This window comes from Carassius auratus, chromosome 24 (genome assembly GCF_003368295.1).
Source record: "Carassius auratus strain Wakin chromosome 24, ASM336829v1, whole genome shotgun sequence".
Classification (NCBI taxonomy): Eukaryota; Metazoa; Chordata; class Actinopteri; order Cypriniformes; family Cyprinidae; genus Carassius; species Carassius auratus.
In genome coordinates, this window is record NC_039266.1 from 12,791,306 (window position 1) to 12,811,932 (window position 20,627).

Here is a 20,627-nt window from a genome sequence, read left to right on the forward strand (position 1 = left end):
ATGCTCGTAGTTTATTTTACGTGATCTGATATAAATGATACAGCCTATAGCAAATTTGAACATGCAATTGAAGAGCGAGCACCACCGTTTCCGTGCTTGTTTGACTTCTAATAAAAAATGAAGACGTTCTGCATTTAAATGCATGATGGTTCTTGTCACAAACAAATGTAATCTAAATGGAAATGACCTGGTGGAGCTGCACTACAGAAGGCAACGAGAGTTATCACTATGTCAGAGACACGCTAGCTTTCACAAGGCAGACACACTTAAGAGTGGTTACAATCATCCAGGTTTAAATCGCGCTCAAATTGATTTGATTTTGACGTAATATTTACACTGAAGCTCGCAGGCGCTATGGTGAGGGGCATGACATTTCCCGAACAGGCGCAGAGTGGAGCCAATCACAACACACACTGGACCAGCTAACCAATCACAGTACATTTCATATGTCAGAAGGCGGGCCTTCATATGATACAAGAACTATTCGAGCAGTTCATGCCAGACTGGGGAGAGAGTTAATATGATAATGTAAAAGATGTGTTTTTCGAACAAACCTAGTAGTATGAGAGCATGTTCTAGTACTCCCCCAAAACAAAATCAAGACTTAGAGCATAATAGGACCCCTTTAAAGAAAGACTAATACAAATGACAAAAAATAAATAAATAAATAAATGACTAAAATTAGAACGAACAGAAAATATAAAACTTATTGAAAAATGAATAAATACTATAGTAGTATTTAAATTAAAATTGTATCATTATTTTAGTTGTTTTTTATGGATGACCAATCAGAGATGATTTTGTCCACAATCATTTAAACCAACTGCTCATCCTCTATTCTTCTATTACTAGAAGAGTCCCACTTCGTGAGAAACCGAGATTTAATGTAATGCACATGTAATCGTATTTACTTCCTGTGACATCACCAAGATGGTCAACAGAACAGGTGAGTTGCTCTGAGCTCTTTAAGAGCAACACTGGGGGGATTGAGTTTCCCACAGACGCACATACACAGCTGAGGGTGGGCCTCTGTGTGCTCAGTCAGAACTGAAAGTTATCCGTCTCCAGAGACTCCCTCCTCACATCCTCTCTTCACACACATGACCATTCTGGCATTCATACAAACATGTGACACTCCAGTGAAACAGGCTCAGCTGAGAGGAACCATATCCCCATACAAAACTAATGACGATCAATCATGTCCGATTCAAATACAGTGTAAAACTTCAGAAAGTTTCAAGGCTTACATTAATAGAGCCTGGAGGCCCAAGTCATTTCAAACATGCAATAGTTTATAAATGTAGATCTTCCAAATATCCCCCATTGGTTGTTGTTCCAAACTTTCAAGCCATGCGACACAAAAAAATAACTTTTCTGAATATTCCTACAGCTTTCTAAACAACGAAATGGATGAAGTGCATAAAAATGGGTGAAAATAGGTCCTACTTTATATTAAGTGGCCTTAACTACTATGTAATTACATTTTAAATTAATAATTGACACAATACATTTATTATGCACATACATGTTTTTTACTTAGATTTTAAAAATCATTATTCCAAGTCTTCTGAAGTCACATGATAACTGAACAGACAGATAAAAGGCAAAAGTCAAAATAAAAATATGGTATATATAACTGAACAGTACAGTATAACTGAAAATCAACAATAGAATACAGCTGAACAGTCTGCACAAAACAGTGACATGGAAATGTAGTTTGAAAATTGCTTCTGAAAACTATAAATATGGGCTGTGTTTATGGTACTTTTCTGGTGCTTTTTGATCTTGACCGTCCCAGTTCCTATTCACTGTCACCGTTCCCATTTCACAGAGGAAAGAAAATCATCTGGGTTTCAAACCACATGAGGGTGCGTAAATAATGACAGAAATGTCATTTCTGAGAGAACGCTCTCTTTAAAGCTCAAGACAGTTGATATGAATGATTGGAAGCGTAGAAAAACATCATTAATCTTCGTCTGTAAGCTCCAGATCCTCAACAATCTGGGCTTTCATCTGAAGATGGCGAGGAACTGAGAAACACAAGAGAGCTTTGTGCATTTCCCGCACACTTGACAGAGTAGCATATCCCAATATTTACAAGGCCTTGATGTGGAATGCATTTGATCATCACACTTAGATGTTACATAAGAATTGAGAGAATTCCTCTGGGTGAGCATCACTCCATAATGAAGTGACGAAATTCTGCTATTCTTCCCTCTTAGAAATATCAGCATGTCTTTTCAGCTCTCTTGCGAGGATGAGGTGTTGGGAGGAAGGAAAAGGGCTTAAAGCTGCGAGTCCGTCATTCAGGGAACTCCCACACAGTCTATTCCATGGGCCGAGAGTGGAGATTTAGCCTCGTTACTCACAGTCACTGATTATAAAACTAATTCAATTCAGCTATAAAGTCGGACAAGAAATTCCCAGAGAAAAAGAGGCCAAGACTCCAATGAGATGTCAGCTTCTCTGCGATTCTTCCTTGATGAGAAATATCTCAGACAGAGAGACTCAAAAAACTTGAAATGGGGACTTTTTAATGTACATTACAGAATACTGAGTCCCAAAATGAGGCATAAAGCTAATTTATCTATTTTGTCAAACAATAGAAGACTTGGAAACACTTCGTTGTTGCAAATCTGTTGCAAATTACGCTGTTCCTTTAAATAGTGAAATTAAAAGGGCACGATTTTCAGGAGAAGAATGCCAACTTAAAGGGACAGTTCACTCAAATATTAAAATTGTCATCATTTACTCACCCACATATCATCCCTAACCTGCATGACTTATTGTGTTCAGTGAAACATACACATAAACACAAGATACTTTGAAAAATGTGCTTTTTATTTACCCGTACAATGACAGTCAATGGGGTCTAACATTTTGGACCCCATGGACTTCATTGAGGACAAAAAGTGGTTAAACATTTTTCAAAGAATCTTCTTTATGCAGAAGAAAGGAAGTCAAACAGATTTCGAATAATACAAGGGTGACTAAAACAGTACAGAATAAAAAAAATTGGTGTACTGTCCCTTTTTCTTATTATAAATCTTATTTTTCGCTATTTTTAACGAACAGCCAGTGAGGACAAGCTGCGGTAACTTCAACTACACCACGAACAAGTCAGAACGGGCCTGGTAACTCTCGAGCTGGCCTCCTGACACAGTTTCTATGGCAGCTGTAAAACACTGAGGTAGGTGGGTGGCAGTTCCAGCCGGTGGATGAGCCTCATCAGGTGAACGAGGACTGTGTGGAGGTCTTGGCACCGGGGCCCGACTCCCTTCGTGGCGGCAGACGAGGTTGTGTTGTCTACAACAAATGATATGGCATCCTCAGGCAGTGATGGGGTTTCAGCAAGTGTTTGATTCTTGTGTCTGACGGTGGCCAGTTCCTCTGTCTGCTCTCTGTCTCGCATGGCTAGAAACAGAGATCAAGTTGTAGGAAGGAATCGCTGTAACATGAGGTTGATCATTCTTCATCCCCTCCATGGATGAGAGAGGAGATATAGTATTAGTGAGACAGCCGTGTCCTCAGCCTGGTGAAAAGACAGGATACCAGGCCAGGGTGGGACAATGGCAAGGACTGATATAATGAAGAAAAGCTCTTTTGTATGGATAGTTGATGTGTATTCCCTGAGGGAAGGTGCTTATACACAAGATGGGTGGTTCTTGGCGCGAGTTTCCACTCTTGAACCTCTGTAAGGCGTCATCCACGACAAGAAACTGTGATTAATGTATTTGTTCTTTGAAGTTGGCATCTGTTTGATATCGTTTGACACCAACAAGGTGAGAGTGGTCCTTGATTTCATAAGGGGACTGATGAGACACTATTCTGGTTGACCTAAGGGATAGTTCACCTAAAAAAAAAGTTTCTGTCATCATTTACTCACCCTAATGTCATTCCAAACCTGATATTGTTTCTTCAGTGGAACACAAAAGATATTTTCAAGAAAGTTTCAACTGTTCCTTTTAGAGCAGCACAATAAAACTGAAATTGCAATATATTTAACAGCGATTACAGAACCACAAAGACAGCAATTTAATTAAATAAACATGTTTTAGAGCAAAGCACAGCACTGTGTTTATTTACACACAAGCTGCTCATGATCCAGTGTTTTTAGTGTCTCCGAGCAGCTGTTTACAGTAAATGGTGCTTCACATAAACTTCTTTTTTTACACACTGAAATTAAACAGTAATATTTCGCTATTTAATTTTTATTCAGTAATAATAATCATTCAGATTAATAATAAGGATGAGGATGATGATTATTATTATTATAGTCTAGGGGTGCAATGGTTCAATTACCCACGGTTACGGTTTGTACCACAGTTTTTAGGGTCACGGTTTCGGTACAGTTCGTTATGTGCTATGTTTAGAGAAAAGGACCATGCTGTCGCTTAAAAATAAAGAAAATAAGACCAAATCATCTAAAAACAAGCAACAGCACAAATAAATACAAAAGAGTAAAAATACAAATAAATAAAACAGTGCTTTTCAGGTTTTCTTTAGGTAGGTCTAACATTATATGGTAACACTTTAGAATAAGGTTCCATTAGTTAATGTTAGTTAATGTATTAATTAACATGAACAAACAATGAATAATACATTTATTACTGTATTTATTCTTTTTCGTTAATGTTAGTTAATGAAAATACAGTTATTCATTGTTAGTTCATGGTAATTCACAGTGCATTAACTAATGTTAACATGCACAACTTTTGATTTAAATAATGCATTAGTAAATGTTGAAATTAACATGAACTAAGACTTATAAATGCTGTAGAAGGATTGTTCTTGCTTAGTTCATGTTAACGAAAGTAGTTAACTAACATTAACTAATGGAACCTTATTCTAAAGTGTTACCCATTATATTTTAGGTACAGAAATTAAATTAGTATTCAAATGTAAAATAAAATTGCATATATGGCTGAATAAATTAAAGGCTAATCCTTAGTAAAGTTACGCTATGCGGTATCAACACCTGGCCGATGACGTTACACTACTATCATAGTCAATATTGATATTTATATACACAAAACACTTGTGTACAACCAATACATTTTTGGCTAAATTGTGCAACCCCTTTAAAAGCTGAGGAAAAATCTAATTTCTATATAAAGAAAGCCCATTGGATCTAAAACAACAATGTTCCTCAATGACTTTTACTGTATGGACAAAATAACACTCATAATTTTAATTGTTGCTCAACAGAAAGAAAGTCGTACAGGTTTGACATGACATTAAAGTGGGTAAATAATGATAACATTTAATTTTGGGGGTTATTTAAAAGATTTCATTTAAGTCCCATGCACATCATTGAGCAAGAAATGGTTTCATGGTTTCTTTCTCACAGAGTAACTTTTTCGGTAATATTCCATGTTTGTTTGCTAACTGAATCAGGAACAAAACGTTTCCATTCTTACAAATGGCTTGGGAGAAAATTCCTGAAAAGATCTAACAAAGTTGAAATGAGTCCAGGCTCTCACAGATGACTTACAGTCAAAACTTTAAAGAAAGAAAAAAGAAAGAGCTACAGAGTCCAAATGCAGTTAGATTGGGGTCCCCAGACGTAACAGATTGCATGCAAGTGGAGAACGCACGTCAGGAAGATTCTGGTTGACCAAAGCCAAGTAGATGATTGCAGATTGTGAAGTTGGAGACAGCCGTGGAAATTCTTTTTAGATAAACACGGATGCAGTAGTAGTCAGGCTAAAGAGACCCTCAGACTTCCTCTGGTGTTTATGTAGAAAGTTGAGGTTTGAAGTGTCGCTGATACAGCACGTTAATGAAGTGCTGATTTTGAATGGTGTCCAAATCACCCTCCTCCACACAGTAAAAGCTTTAAAGCAATTACAATTACCAGATTTAACAGATGCTTTCAGAGCTTGACCTAGAACAGGCGTTTAATACAATCACTTTCCCACTTTATCTGAAGCTAGTAATTTTCAATTTATCGAATGAACGGATATCTAAATATATTCAGCTCGATGTTGATTAAATTAGAATGAACGGGGAAAAACATTACAGTTAAAGAGATACTCTTGCTCGGTTCCAGAACCAATCTAAACAACTATCTAGGCAGTGTTTTAAGACATCAGAGGCTTGCTCCCAACAAAAAGCCTTCTCCAATAGTTTCATCATACGTTTTTTTGGATGTCTATGGCAGCAACACATACATAATCCACTGAAAAGGCAATCCCAGAATGCACTGTGACAAGAACAAGCCTTGAAAAATATTTTATTCATTATCTAACTGTATAAATGCAAATTAATGTATAGAAAAGCACTATTTGTGTGTGCACTGTATTTTTGTTCTTATAGGTTAGCATTTAGCTTAGCAACATGCTAACATCAAAGTCTACTTGTATTCATTGCAAGCCTAAACTTCTGTGTGCTTAAAATCAGGAATAATGTACATTTGAACTTCCTGCATATATGGAATAACAAACAGCTCATTTAGGAACAGTTACATTTAGCCTAATTGGTTTTGAACTAACAATAACATTTGGCACTATAGGGTTATATTGTGCCACGTTATTGTGGGTTATAAGTGTCAAAAGCATACAACTGGTTAGAGGTACAAAGAAAATATTTAATAAGGAGGTTAAGGTCACTAGAACTGTGAATAACTGTGCAATGAAAACTATTGTTGAACTAACCGTATTTATCAGTCTTATATTCCTTTATGTTCTCAATTAAAGTAGCTTAGCTTACCTCAAAGTTAACAGCCAGGTTCCTTTTAAGCGCGATCTCGTAGACCAGGCTGATCTCAGATTTGCTGGCATCACTGTTCTCCTCCGTTTCGTTGTTCTCCTCTAAACACTGAAACAGTTAAACACAAAACAGACTTACAGTATTACAAAAAACAGTTTTTTCAGCATATTGACCTTTTTGAGTCATGATGTTACCAACCAACATTATTCCCCTAACAGGTGTCCAAAACAATCTATCACTTATTCAAAGATTCAAAATCGCGAGCTCCGAGTATATGCATAGCAGCATAAATTAATTACACAAATGACAAATTATACTGTTTTTCTGTTTAACCCCTTTGCGTGCAAACATCGCAGACGGCCCCAGTTTATTATTGTTTCACTTTCACAGCACATTAAACATCACTGTCTTACTTCATCTGGACAAACTGTGCATCAATGGAAAGTTTAAAGACTCAAGCTTCGATATTTGACCAATATTTTGATAAAACATTGTTGCAGTGACAGATATTTAGTGATTTATGTCAGGAGTGCAAAATAATAAATCCGTATTATGCCACATTTTGAATAGAAATTCACAACTCCCTCATATTCAGTCACGTCAAGAGCGGTTTATTTGTGTTCACATAGACTCACTGAACAGCGTCAATAAGGATTTACAGACCAAAGATGCATATCTGCGGAGATATATGGATATATTTACTGATGTTTACTTCATATTTCTTCAGACAGAATCGTCATTTCTATTCATTTTCCACGGATTTACGCGATCAGATGATAAACAGCCTCTCCCAGCGATCTGTGTGTGCGTGCAGTTAGTCACAGCTCGTGCGGTGTGTGACTCAGACTCTGATTGGGTCTTTCAAACGTCAATCTTACAGTTTCATATTTGGACACCGCCCCATCGTGTCACATGTTTCCTGTACACTTCCTGGTAGTTATCTGGCCAAAACAACACTGAAACACCTCTGTACACACAAAATATCCGAATAATAAACCCGCGATTACGATAGTAAAGCTTGGTATGAGAATTTCTTGAGATCTGGGGCGTTTTTATAAAAAAAATCGAAAATGTACATCGGAAATGCTAACTTGTGCAGCGATGAAAAAGGCTACAAATAACATATTTTTACAACAGTAAACGACCAAATTCCACCCCTGATCGCTAAAGGAAGTTATTATAAACACTCGATCGGGGTTTAAAGTGAGTTTTGAGTAAAAGTGTACTAATAATTTCATAAATTGTCAGATGTAGCTTGATGCTAACGTTAGCACCAATGCTACTAATAGCAGGTGCTTTTCTTCTTCATAATGCATTTTTGTCTCAATAATTCACGTAAGGTCGTAAGAAAATGTTTTGTTGTATTTTTATAGTAAGACTTTTGATAAATAAGGGCTAAATGCAAAGAGAGACTTAAGTGAGATCGCTGCTTTGTTGCTTTGTAAAGCCTGAAAAACCACAATCAAGGCTAATAAAGGTGGAATAAAAACAAAAGAATAATGATAAAAGAATAATGCGGATAATGTGTCATACTTGGCGGAGGTGTGAAAGAACCGTTTGGTGAGAACAATACAATCATGATTCGGGCAGTTTTCAACAGTGAAACATACACAAAGAGAACAGGAAAGTTTACATGTGAGATCTTACAGAGATGACAAGGGCCATAAATCAATCTGATTAGCCTTCTCTAAAAACACACATGACATGGCCTTAGAAAATATTTCATAAAATTCACAGTTTTACAGATTCGATTATGAAATTTTTTATGAAGTCTTGGAAGACTTGTGGCCTTAGCTACACTGTGTTTTCAAACTCATTTCCTACATCAACATTTTTTTAAATACATTTAAAACATATGTTTTTAATATTTTTATTTTTGTTTTTATGTTTGAGCTTATATATCTCTATTATCATAACAGTCTGAGTGATTCTGATTCCTGAACAGTAAACTTTAAAGTGTCAGCTTTGTGAACAAAGGTTGGTTATGTATCTAGTGAGAAAGAATCATGAGCAGAAACCTTTTTATTTTGGGTATGTAATTTCGGTCTCCATGCCAAAAAAGGGGGGTTACTAGTAAGGGGTTAATGGCTTTATTTCTGTCCAATCACAGCAATTTTTTTTTTTAGTTTATTGATTAAATATGTTAACTAAAAATAAAAAGAAACAATATACTGATCGAGCAGGGACATTTTGCATTAGTGAATAAAAATGGCTTAACTTACAATATTTTAACAATTATTATAATTTTGTTATTTTTTTGAGAACTAACAAATCTTAATACATATTGGTGCCTTAATTTGATTACTTCCTCTCAGCAATCCCTTTATTACAGTACAAAGATTTCTGTTGCTGACCTCAAATCAGCCCCAAACCTACATTTTACCCACTAACAGAAATAGAATTCTGTTATTAATTTTTCACCCTGTCGTTCCAAACACATCGTTCATCTTCAAAACACACATTAAGACATTTTTTGATGAAATCCAAGAGCTTTCTGACCCTGCATAGACAGCAACATTAAAGGCCAATAAAACTTTTTGCGCACAAAAGGTATTCCTGTAGCTTCATAAATAAATATGGTTGAACCACTGATATCACATGGACTATTTTAACAATATCTTTCCTACCTTTCTGGGCCTTTAACGTGGTAGTTGCATTGCAGTCTATGAAGGGTCAGAAAGCTCTCGGATTTCATCCAAAATATCTTAATTTGTTTTCTGAAGATGAACAAAGGTCTTACGTGTTTGGAACGACATGAGGGTTAGAAATTAAAGACAAAATTTTCATTTTTGGGCAAACTATCCCTTTAAGAACAGGCTGTATGATCTCAAAGCTGATGGCGGGTCTACTTCAACGCATGACTGCGGTTTCTCAGGTACCTCCACTGAAAAGAGATGCTTCTGGTTTTGTTGAACCGTTGAGATTCTGAAGAAAGTGGCTTGGTTTTGTAAGAAGAAAAAGCTTTCAAACTGATCCAAGAGCAGTTCCCTTAGTTCCGATTCATATCTTATCAACTATAAAAGGAACTGCAATAGAACTCTCACACAAGTTCCAAAGGGTGACTTTTAATATGATCCCTGCAGCATATTATCTTGGTCACCTCCGTTACACTACTGACATTTCTTTTGAGAATGAAGAGTGTGTTCTCATACAACACATGAACAGGAGTGTGTGATCTAAGAGCGCTCGATCAAGCTGTGTTTTTTTTGCAGACATTCAATACAGCGTTCTCAGTGTCGTCCTTATAGCGATCACACGGCATGATGTCATTGTGCGTTTCCTTCAAACGTCTGTTAATGATGTCTGGGATGGAGAGCCGTCAGGTGGTCTGGAGAGTGTGAGACTTTGTGTGACAGACTATGAAGACTTGCTTGTGTGCTCTTCTTAAACTGAACTGACAGGTCACAAGTTAAATTTGATATTGTCATGTGTTGTAACGATCAAAAAGCACAGAGATTTGGCTAAAATATCAGCAAACTAACTCAGTTTTGGAGTTTAAAAGACAAAATATTTTTTAAAAGCATTCTTATCTTCCACAGATTGCAAAAAAAAGGGATTTATACAAAAAATCTAAATTGCACTAACAAAAGAGTAACTACTAGCTAAAGAAGTAATTTTCTGACCGGAGGTAGAAACTACATTTTTATTTCTGCCAAGATTTTTCCATGCCTTTAAACATTTTCTGGTAATGTTTGAACCTGGAAAACAGCTGTTGTCACAACTAATAACATTTTTTCAAAATGATTATATTTAGTTTGTATTATTAGTTAATATATAATAAACTGGGATCACAGGTATAATTACAATATTCATTCCAGCTGTCAGATAGTTTCAAAATAATATCAATAAATTAATAAGAAAAATGAAGCTATATATAGTCTTAGGTCCAAATGAAAATAAATAAATAAATAAATTATATATATATATATATATATATATATATATATATATATATATATATATATATATATATATATAAACAACTAATAGCACTTTTATAGTATTATATTACTGTTGTTGTTATCAGCTTATAACGTAAAATAAATAACGTGCAATAAATCTGGACCACAGAAGTAGAAATATTACAAATATTACTTATGGAGAACCTCTCACAGCTAAGTTGATCAATAAAACTGTTACTACAAAAAGCTGACTGTGCCAAACTTGCAAAACAGAAAAAAGAGGGAAAAAATACGTTGCCAAAAAAAAAAAAAACGACTATTATTTTTATTTAACACAGAGATGTGTTTATTTTGAATAAACATGTGTTTTAGGCATCAACACCAGCCGAATCTATCGAGCTGAGCCTCAGGTTTTGTAGAATCTAAAATAAGAAGCCATTAGTGTCTGATATAAAACAAATGTCTTACAAACATAATTTGGGCTAAATAGAGTAAATAAATAAAAAATCCACATTCTAATGGATTAATCATCCACTTCCCTTTGAAAACCCCTCAAATATGCCTTACTGTCTTCATCTGAGAGATTTCCTGCTTACATTGTGTGGTCACTGAGCACTGTTCCCATTACAGCCGGTGAACGGAAACAGTTATACGGTCTTGAACGATACAGAAGAGCTTCCCGAGGTCTGTTTACTAACCATTCAGAGCTCAACAACTCTGGCATGCGCTCGTTTGCCTGTTAGCACATGGTAAACAATTGGCTTTGCGAGTTTATGAGCGTGTTGACGGGAAGGAAAACATGGTTTACTTGACAATAAAAATCAGCTGAGCCACAAACACTGACTCCCATTCATTAATAACGATGCAAGTGACCTTATATACACACGCGCACACACACACACACACACACACACACACACACACACACACACACACACACACCACCACATTCAAATGGATCATTTAAAAAAAGTAAAGATAGTAAAGCTGAGGATTTCTAGCTTGGTCTCATATTCTGTATATGGATAAATGTACCAAAATATAACCAAAAATACTTAAGAGGTAACAGAAATACAATACAATTTTTAATTATTATTTCAATTTAAAATAACTGTTTTCTATTTTTTTTTATATATATGTAATTTATTCCTGTGATGGCAAAGCTGTATTTCCAGACATTATTAGTCTCTAGTGTAACATGATTCTTCAGAAATACAATATTAATATCTAAGATGGCGATTTGCTGCTCAAGAAACTTCAAAAGAACAGCATTAGTTTGAAACAAACATCTTTTGTAGCATCATAAATACTAAATCAGTAACATGCATTACTGTCATTTTTAACAATGCAAGTGACTTTTTTTATGTGCGCATAAAAGTTTGCAACGCTCATAAATTCGCTCTTCTTCTCATTCTGATGTCATTACATTTATATACTTCTAAATGAGGGATCAAGTACACATAGTGTTAGTGATTTGAAAAATAAAGGTAGTAAAGATGTGCGCGCAAAATCTGTGTGAATGAAACCCATTGTGTCTGTTTGTTCGTGTGAGCATGATACTCATCCTCGAGGTTTGTTATGGTACAGGAGTGGGGAGACATGCAGACGAACACGGTTTTGCCCTGAGGTGTGCACAGGTAAGGTGTGTATCAATTTGTAAAGCAATACACGGAAGAAACGTCTGACAAAGCCCTCATTATGGAGACAGAAGGGGGACAAGACTAAACAAGAGAGGCGCCACTGTGGTTTAAATAACCTTGGTCCATGCCAAGCATTTGGGGAACAAAGAAATATGATTTCCGGTGGGAGAAATGAGTATTTAGAAGGATGGCCCGAAGCTACGTACAAACACAGCTCTGACAGAAACTAAAGCTCTGAGGAGATGTTGTGAACACTGACGGATGACGAGGAAGCAGGACAGTTGTGTCTTCTTAAATATCGTGACTTGGATCGCCAGCCTGAATATCACTTTTACCTGATAACGTGTTATGAATATGCAGAATATGATAGACTTTCAAGTTCATAAAATGAAAAAAGAGGAAACTGTCAGAGACCATTAGTGAAAATGCAGCATTTTTTTTAATTAAAATTTAATAAAATCAAATTAAAAATTAGAATTTTTGTATTAGACAGATTTTCTAAATATATTTAAATTGCATATATCTTTTTTTTTTTAAGTATTTCTTCTTTAGCTGCATTTTTTTTCTTTATAATAATTCAAAATCTTAGTATTAAAACAATGACTTTCAATATTGTCTCAAACTATGTGTATGGAAAAATATACTAAAATCAATAATAAAGAAGGATTAAGATTTATTAATGTTCTTGAAAGTCTCTTATGCTCCATTTATTTTAAGTATACAATTAAAACATTAATATTGTGAAATATTATTACAATTAAAACAACAGGTTTTTATATTTTAATACATTTTAACTGTAATTTATTCCTGAAATAGCAAATTGTGATATTTCACAGTCATTACTTCAGTCTTCAGTGTAACATGATTCTTCAAAAACTACTCTAATATGCAATGTTTAAGAAATATTTCTTATTAATTATTACAAATGGCGAAAACAGTTGTGCTGCTTAATTTTTTGTGGAAAACATTTTTTTTTTTTGAGGTTCAAAACAAAAGCATTTATTTAAGTTCAATTTCAAAACAATTATTTGAAATCGAAATTCATGTTACATTATACAATGGCTTTACTGTCACTTTTGATCGTTTTTATGCATCCTTGCTGAATAAAAGTTTTATGAAATCATGAAAATAATTTGATTGCATGGCTGTGTGTTCTGTTAGGTGGGACAGTTGTGAAGGTTACCTGAGGTGGTCTCTCTGGAATGGGTTCGTTCTTCAGGGCCTGAAGGGCCTTCATGGCCGCACTGTGTCTGGCAGCTTGGCGAGTCCGCCCCTCTCCGATAAACTCGTTGTTCCCCACTGTCAGCTGCACATAAAATACCTTAGGCACTGGGTAATGGTACCTAAGTTTGGGAGAGGGCCAAGAGACAGAGAAGGAAAGTTTGAGTGAAAGACACGCAGGTAAAAGGGGAAGAAAAAAAAGCCCTTTGATTTATAAGAGGATTATCTGATCGAAACTTGGCAGTTTTATTTCTGCACAAACTCTAGAAAAGCACCCAGGCTGCTAATAGGAAGGAATGACGCAAAAAAACATGACTTGTGATGGAAAGGAATTGGGCTTTTCCGTCCATACTATCGGGAATACAGCAATATTACAAATCCAGCTAATCGGATAAGCTAATAATTATAATTCATGTAATTGCTGATAACCAAAATATGCCACATATAAAATGCTATTAAAATTGTTTGAATAATAAATTCCATAATATTTGTCTATTTTGTAAATAAATAAACACTAAAAAGTTAAATTAATAACAAAGTTAATTCAAGAACCACAAGAACTAGCCACTACTGAAAATGCTTCTAGTTTGTATATTTTATTTAATAATTATAAATTTGTATTTAACACATTTTCAAGTTTAACAAAAAAATGCTTTTAATTCAAATCTGTTACAAATGAGAAATTTACATTTTAATTTTAACCCAATTTTTTGTATAACAATTTCGCCATCCGCTAACTTTTCCTATTTTGGAAGAACTCAAAATACAATCAAATTTAATCATACCCTCTCAGTGTATATTCCCAGGTTCAACCTGGAACCTCACTAAGGGACTAGCTGGATTTTGGGAAGCTATTTAAGTATCGAGACCTTACTCCGCACGCAGCTATATCGTACATTATTATGTACCCCTTCACTCCGCTGTCACTGAGCTCCAATGAAACAAGAGTCTAAAGACACAAAGGCTGATGGGAGTGGTGTACAAAGCTTTAAAACAACTAGAGAAAAGACAGATTTATTTCTGAGGCGGAACCCGAACAATATTGGTGGAGTAATAAATGGTGAAATTAAAGGGCCCTTCTTCCATGGGGTCAATGACATAACAATGAGTTGGTGAAATAATGACTCCCATTGGCTCCAAGCAAAGAAGCTCTGAACAAAAGCGGCTTCACGTATATCCAGCTTTCTTTATCTTAACTTTGGCTCACCCATGCAGGGCTGTCAGGCCGCTGTTCAGTGGGCAGATTTAAGGGTCTGTTTGCACTTTAAGGCCTTTATGAGGAACGGTACCGACTGACCCAGCATCAGCTCTCCCCCTTCCCTCGTCGAGGAGAACCCATTCACACTCCTCTGCAGCGTCTGGGGACCGAACTGTGCTAAAAAGTAGCTGCTGCCTTCCAAAATCATCACGCTCTCACGGTTTTAGTTCTTATCAGCAATTGGGGAATTAAAAACACATCAACAGCAGTCATGAACAAGGTCAAGATGTGTCGGACTCTTAGAAATGCTTAGAATCAGATCCTGGAACTAAATGGTACGTTTCGTTAAAGCCAACTGTTTCCAAATCCTTCTACTTCTGTTATCTGATGCATTTCTGAGTGAAGAAGGATATTCGAGAGTAAAATGTAGGGCATGATTTGATTTTATCAATCAGAAATCATGGGAAAAAATACACTAGGTTCACTGACAGAAATCTGTTATGCTAACCAGGGCTGCATTGATGTAATCAAAAATACTATTTCAATAGGTTTTAAAATTTTATTTATTCCTGTCATGGCAAAGCTGTATATTCAGAAGTCTTCAGTGTCGCATAATCTTTCAGAAACCATAATAATATGCTGATTTTGTGCTTAAGAAACATTATTATAAATGCCGAAATATATAAGTGCTGATTAATATTATTTTCTGGACACTGCTCAATTTTTTCAGTATTTTTTTTGATTAATAGAAAAAAACAGCATTTATTGAAAACAGAAATGTTTTTTAAAATTCAAAATGCCATTACTTTTGATTAATTTAATACATCCTTGCAGGTTAAAAAATTTTAATCCATACATGTAAAAAAGCCAAACTTTGTGTACATCCCAGTACAAGTGTGAAATGGGTGACTTTAGCATAAAATGTCCCACTAAAAATAAATAAATCAATATAAGTTAAAGAAGGTCAAAAGTACATATACATAGTTATTTTGAGGTGAAATCCTCCAGGCAGAACACGGCTTCACTGGCCACATGCTCAAAGCCTTCATGATTGTATAAACTTGAACAGAGAAAAGTCTAAAACTGAAACAGACATGTGCCATGTACTGAATTAAACTGAACTAAGGGTCATTTGATCTATATATACTTGTCCATAAATGTTCCAGTTATTTAGTTTCAGCTAATAGAGTACTTCCATTTCATTGTAGGGCTCGTGATATTAGATTTGATACCAATTGAAGCCATCTGGGAGATGTTGAAATCAAAGCTCATGCCAAAGCCACCAGGAAAGAAGAAAAGATAGCGTTACATGCCTGATAATGAAATGCAGAACTAGATTCCTGCCCAATAAAATTATATCATAATAATTCCACTTTGACTGAGTAACTAGCACAACCACATAAATCTAAAACAGTAACTATATCTGTGTTTAATTCTTACATTAATTACTTCAGCACAAACCTTATTTTTTAGATCTCTTCTATTAAACAAGCGGAAAATAAAATAAAATAAAATATTTATGTCCAAATTATGTTAAATGATAATTAAACTTAAATGACTTTTAAACTTAAAATATGTTTCAGTTCTGTACCATAAATGTGTCTACTGGGTGTTTTATAATATTTTTTATGACAATTAAAAGCATGAAACCATTGGGATGATTTTAACCAGCGTTACTTCTTTATTAAATTATTTAATGCTTTTTTCAGTTTTATAAGGATTTTGTTTTGTTTTTTGTATTTCTATTTGGCTTTAATTTATTTTTATTTTTCATTTTTAGTCATTTTAGTACTTCAACTTGTTTCATTTCAGTTATTTGGCAAGGAAACATTCCTAACTTTCACTTTTCATTTAATATTTACATTTTAATAAAATTAAATTAAAAATCTTCATTCGAAAATTTACTTGTATGTTTTATTCTTACACAATATTTATTAGAAATTTTATCAGCTAAAATTTCTTTGTTTTTAAATAACTCAAAATACTAGTTTGAGTTATTTAATTTTGTTTATTTCCAGGACTTAAACTCTTAAACTCTGTATATGGATAAACATACCAAAAGCAATTATTTATATTAGATACATTTTTGTTTTTCATCTAATAGTTATATTTTAAAAAATAACATTCAAATAAAGCTGCATTTATATGAGTGTTAAGTGCTGATAATTTAGCACATGCTTGTGTTATTGCTGTTGTTTCAGCTCTGCACCATAAATGTGTCTATCAGCTTTTTATGGTAATTCCTTGATTGCTTTAACTGAGTGGGAGGTTTTGTGTATGGTTATTTTTAATGGTTGTAAAATCATTCCAGCACATGTGTGTTCGGAGCCACATCTCTGTGCCAGCATCCTGTGTGTGTCCTGTCTGCTCTAACAGTGATTCAGCATTTCTCTCCCAGAATTCCAAGGGGTTCTGCGCTCGGCTGACCACAGCCCCTCTGAGGGAGGCGGAGCCTGCCCTTGCATGTCAAGCGTGGTCCCAGATGCTTGGAGGAAATGCCAAGTGCAACATGGGACACGGCCAGGATGTTGGGGCGGTCGATTTTCTGGTTACAGGTGCAGGGAGAGTGGCTGCGGCCCCGGCTCGTAGGAGGCCCCTTTGTGCAACGTGGGAAAGTCGTTGCTGACACACTCTGAGCAGCATTAGACCCAATAATCTATCAGCACACACACCAGCCAGGCCTGTCTGGTCTGCATTAGAAAGGAACACAAGCCAAAGCGGGAACACCTAGTGAGAGGACAGGGAGAGAAACCCACTGGAAGGCAAACATTAGCGTTGTCTTTTATTTATGCTTGTCAAGGGAAGATGAAAAGAGACGGGGAATGACTCAATAAATTGATAACTCACAGCGAATGACTACCAAAAAAATACTTTGAAGATGTGGTTTCAACAGAAAAGATAATTTGCAAAATGGTCCAGCAGGCACTGACTGAAACCTACTGAGCCACAATCAGAAAGACACTGATCAGACATTTAAAAGGGATTGTTCATCAAAAATTTGCTCACCCTAATGTAATTCCAAAATTAAAATAAATAAATAAAATAATAATATATATATATATATATATATATATATATATATATATATATATATATATATATATATATATATATATATATATATATATATATATAATAAATTAAGCCATGAATTTTTTTTCTTGACCACTATTTTATAGTGAAATAAATAATAACAATAATAATGTTTCTTGTTTGGTTTACTATTTTATTATTCATCCAAACTGATGTCACATTGTGCTAGGATGAGTAGGATGTAATTACACACAATTTGTCCAAATTTTGCAGTCATGCTTGCACAAATTAAAAAAAAATAATAATAAAAATTGCTATTTTATTAGACAAATAAGAATAAAAGAATAAATAAATAAGGTCCAAACGTGTGTACATGAAGACGGCGCTCTTAGAGCACTGGAGTACTGAACAGAGTCATTTTCCATTTTATAGGCCTTGAACAGTTAAATACACACACTTCTGTGTCAAAATGGCCATCTCCTGGTAAACACAGTAATTTAGGTCTTAAGTGAAAACAAACAGCTGAGAAAGAAAACACATGTGTAACAGTATATTGGATCCAGGCAGTTCTTAAAGTGACAGCAGTCTAATATTCTTGCTGTCTGTCATTCATAATCAAACAACAAAATAAAGAAAATCTCTCACTGTTCTTGACCTAACTTTTGTAACTTTAATAATGAGAACTATATATTTAATTTACACAGTGATGAATATGCATTGTTTTATACATCTCATTACTTTGTACAATGTACCATTAATTATTTATTTGTTCTACTGTAGTTTTTTGTCCTATTATTTTTTTAGTTTCTTATTGGTATTTAATCCCTAGTTGCTTTCAGCAAGCTTGAGTTTAGATTTTTTTTTTTTTTCAATTTAGGCTAGGATTCGTTTTTTTGTGATACTGAAAAATTTCTGTGGTATTAAATATTTTGATATCAAAGACTTTATTTAAAGCAAAAATTACTATATTGTGATGTAAATCGTTATCATGAAATAAAACTAATTCTTTTCAGTTTAGGCTAAAATTATTATTATTATTTTTTTATATTGACACTTGTGACAAGAATTATGAATTTCTGTGGTATCGACAAATTTGATATCAAAGACTATATTTAAAGCAAAAATAACTATATTGTGATGTACAACATTATAATGAAATAAAACTACTCATGTTGTGATAAGATTTTGGTAAAACCGCCTAGTCACATCTGTCAAATTTTTTAAGGACGAAAGCAATTACACATCATGAATAGATAATAATAATAATAATAATAATACTAGATGTTATTATGCAAAAACCCTTTCTAATCAAACATCAATAAGCGTCAACAAATGATTCGTGACTAATGATGCTGATTGACGTACAACACTACTCCCTCAAGTTTCATCGCAGAATGACGAGTCAAGGATCATTTCATATCATGTCAAAAACAAGACAAAAGTAACCCTTCATGTAGTTATTCAAGCACAAATCCACCTCAACTTCCTTGGGGACGAGGCTGAGGCTCACGCCCAAATCTCGAGCGGAGTTCCTTGGCCCAGATGTCGGATTTTATTTCACCATTGGCCAGGACGTATTGGCGATCTACAGATTTAGAAGTTGTGAAAAAATGTCAATGGGTATGGTTTTGATGAATGAAGCATTTGGGGTCACATACTGAATCATCATCAATGTATTGTATTCAGAAACTATGCAGCATGTCATTATAGCAACTAAAACAATGGCATCAACTGGTTGCTAGACTTCATGTGTGTGCTTTAGAGAAGAGATAAACAGTCGGTGGAACAAGCAGTCAGGAGGGAACATGCTGACAGCCATTTATTCAGATAGTTTAGCGGTTTATTCTTGAAAATATCCTTACAAAGTAAAAAATTTTCTGGATTATTTGTGTCCCCTTCAAAAACTGCTCTTGAGAAATTTTATGTTTATTGTCCCCCCAAATTACGGCCCTGTGTGATGCTGTGATCATCAGAGACTCCGTCATTCAGTAAATCCGTGCCACACTAGCTGAAGAATAAGCACACTGTTTCTTTGGTGCTTGTGTTCTCAATGTTTCTGCGCAGAAACCCACGATCCTGTAGGGCGACAAGAGTCAGAGTGGTCGTGCTGCATGCAGAGCATAACAACACTAAGCAGCAGCAGACGGAAACACTGAAGATGTCTTTAGGAGGGACTTCTTGTACTCTGCGTGACTGAAACCAGGCTCAAACCAAATTACTTCATTGATCTAAATGAGTCTACTCTACCAAGCTACTGTTATAAGCATGAGCCCCGTCAGACTGGTCGTGGCAGAGGTGTTGCAACAATATATAGTGATCATGTTCGTTTGGGTCAAAACTGTAGTATACTTTGGGCTTAAGTGTAAATAACTGCCTGAGGGTGTTTCCAAAATGGCCGCCAAGTGAACAGTCTAGACATATATGGACTGTGGAAATACTGAAGAAATGGATAGACTGGGTGTTGACTACTGATCAGTCACCTGGACAGGCTTTTTAACAGCCAGGCAATGTGCCAGACTATCTCACTTTCTCATCATTGATTAATCATCAGTGTGTTGCTAACCTTAAGTAAGAGCTAGCCGCACATGCTGAGCCACTGATGACTTCAATCGATCTCTTGCCATTTTAACTGCTAACAAGAGGCCCCAACCACAGCTTTTTTCTCCTTTACATTGACAAAGATACACATCACTTGTGAATTTTCAGTGCAGTGGACTTAAAAATCCTGTGAGGATTAAAGAAAAAGCCTATAAACATGTTGACAGGTGTCACAGCTTCTCCCGCTGAATGATACAACAGTCTGGCTAATCCACAAATGGTTCTCTCCAGTCAGATGCATGAGTTAAACTACTGGACGGTAAATTGTGCTCTTCTTTCTGGGAAAGAGCTCACATTTAAGGGGGGAAGTTGTGGCCTAATGGT

At 35.2% G+C, this 20,627-nt stretch overlaps 1 protein-coding gene across 1 annotated transcript in view; it reads right to left on the minus strand.

The window, feature by feature from the left end:
- LOC113042319 (double-stranded RNA-binding protein Staufen homolog 2-like) overlaps positions 1-20,627 on the minus strand; it is a 115,081-nt gene that overhangs the window by 74,596 nt on the left and 19,858 nt on the right. The window contains exons 6-7 of the mRNA XM_026201075.1: positions 13,437-13,596; positions 6,712-6,819 (exon numbers count right to left, since the gene is read on the minus strand). Of these exons, the coding sequence (XP_026056860.1) occupies positions 6,712-6,819; positions 13,437-13,596 (268 nt within the window). The remainder of the gene's footprint in view (positions 1-6,711; positions 6,820-13,436; positions 13,597-20,627) is intronic.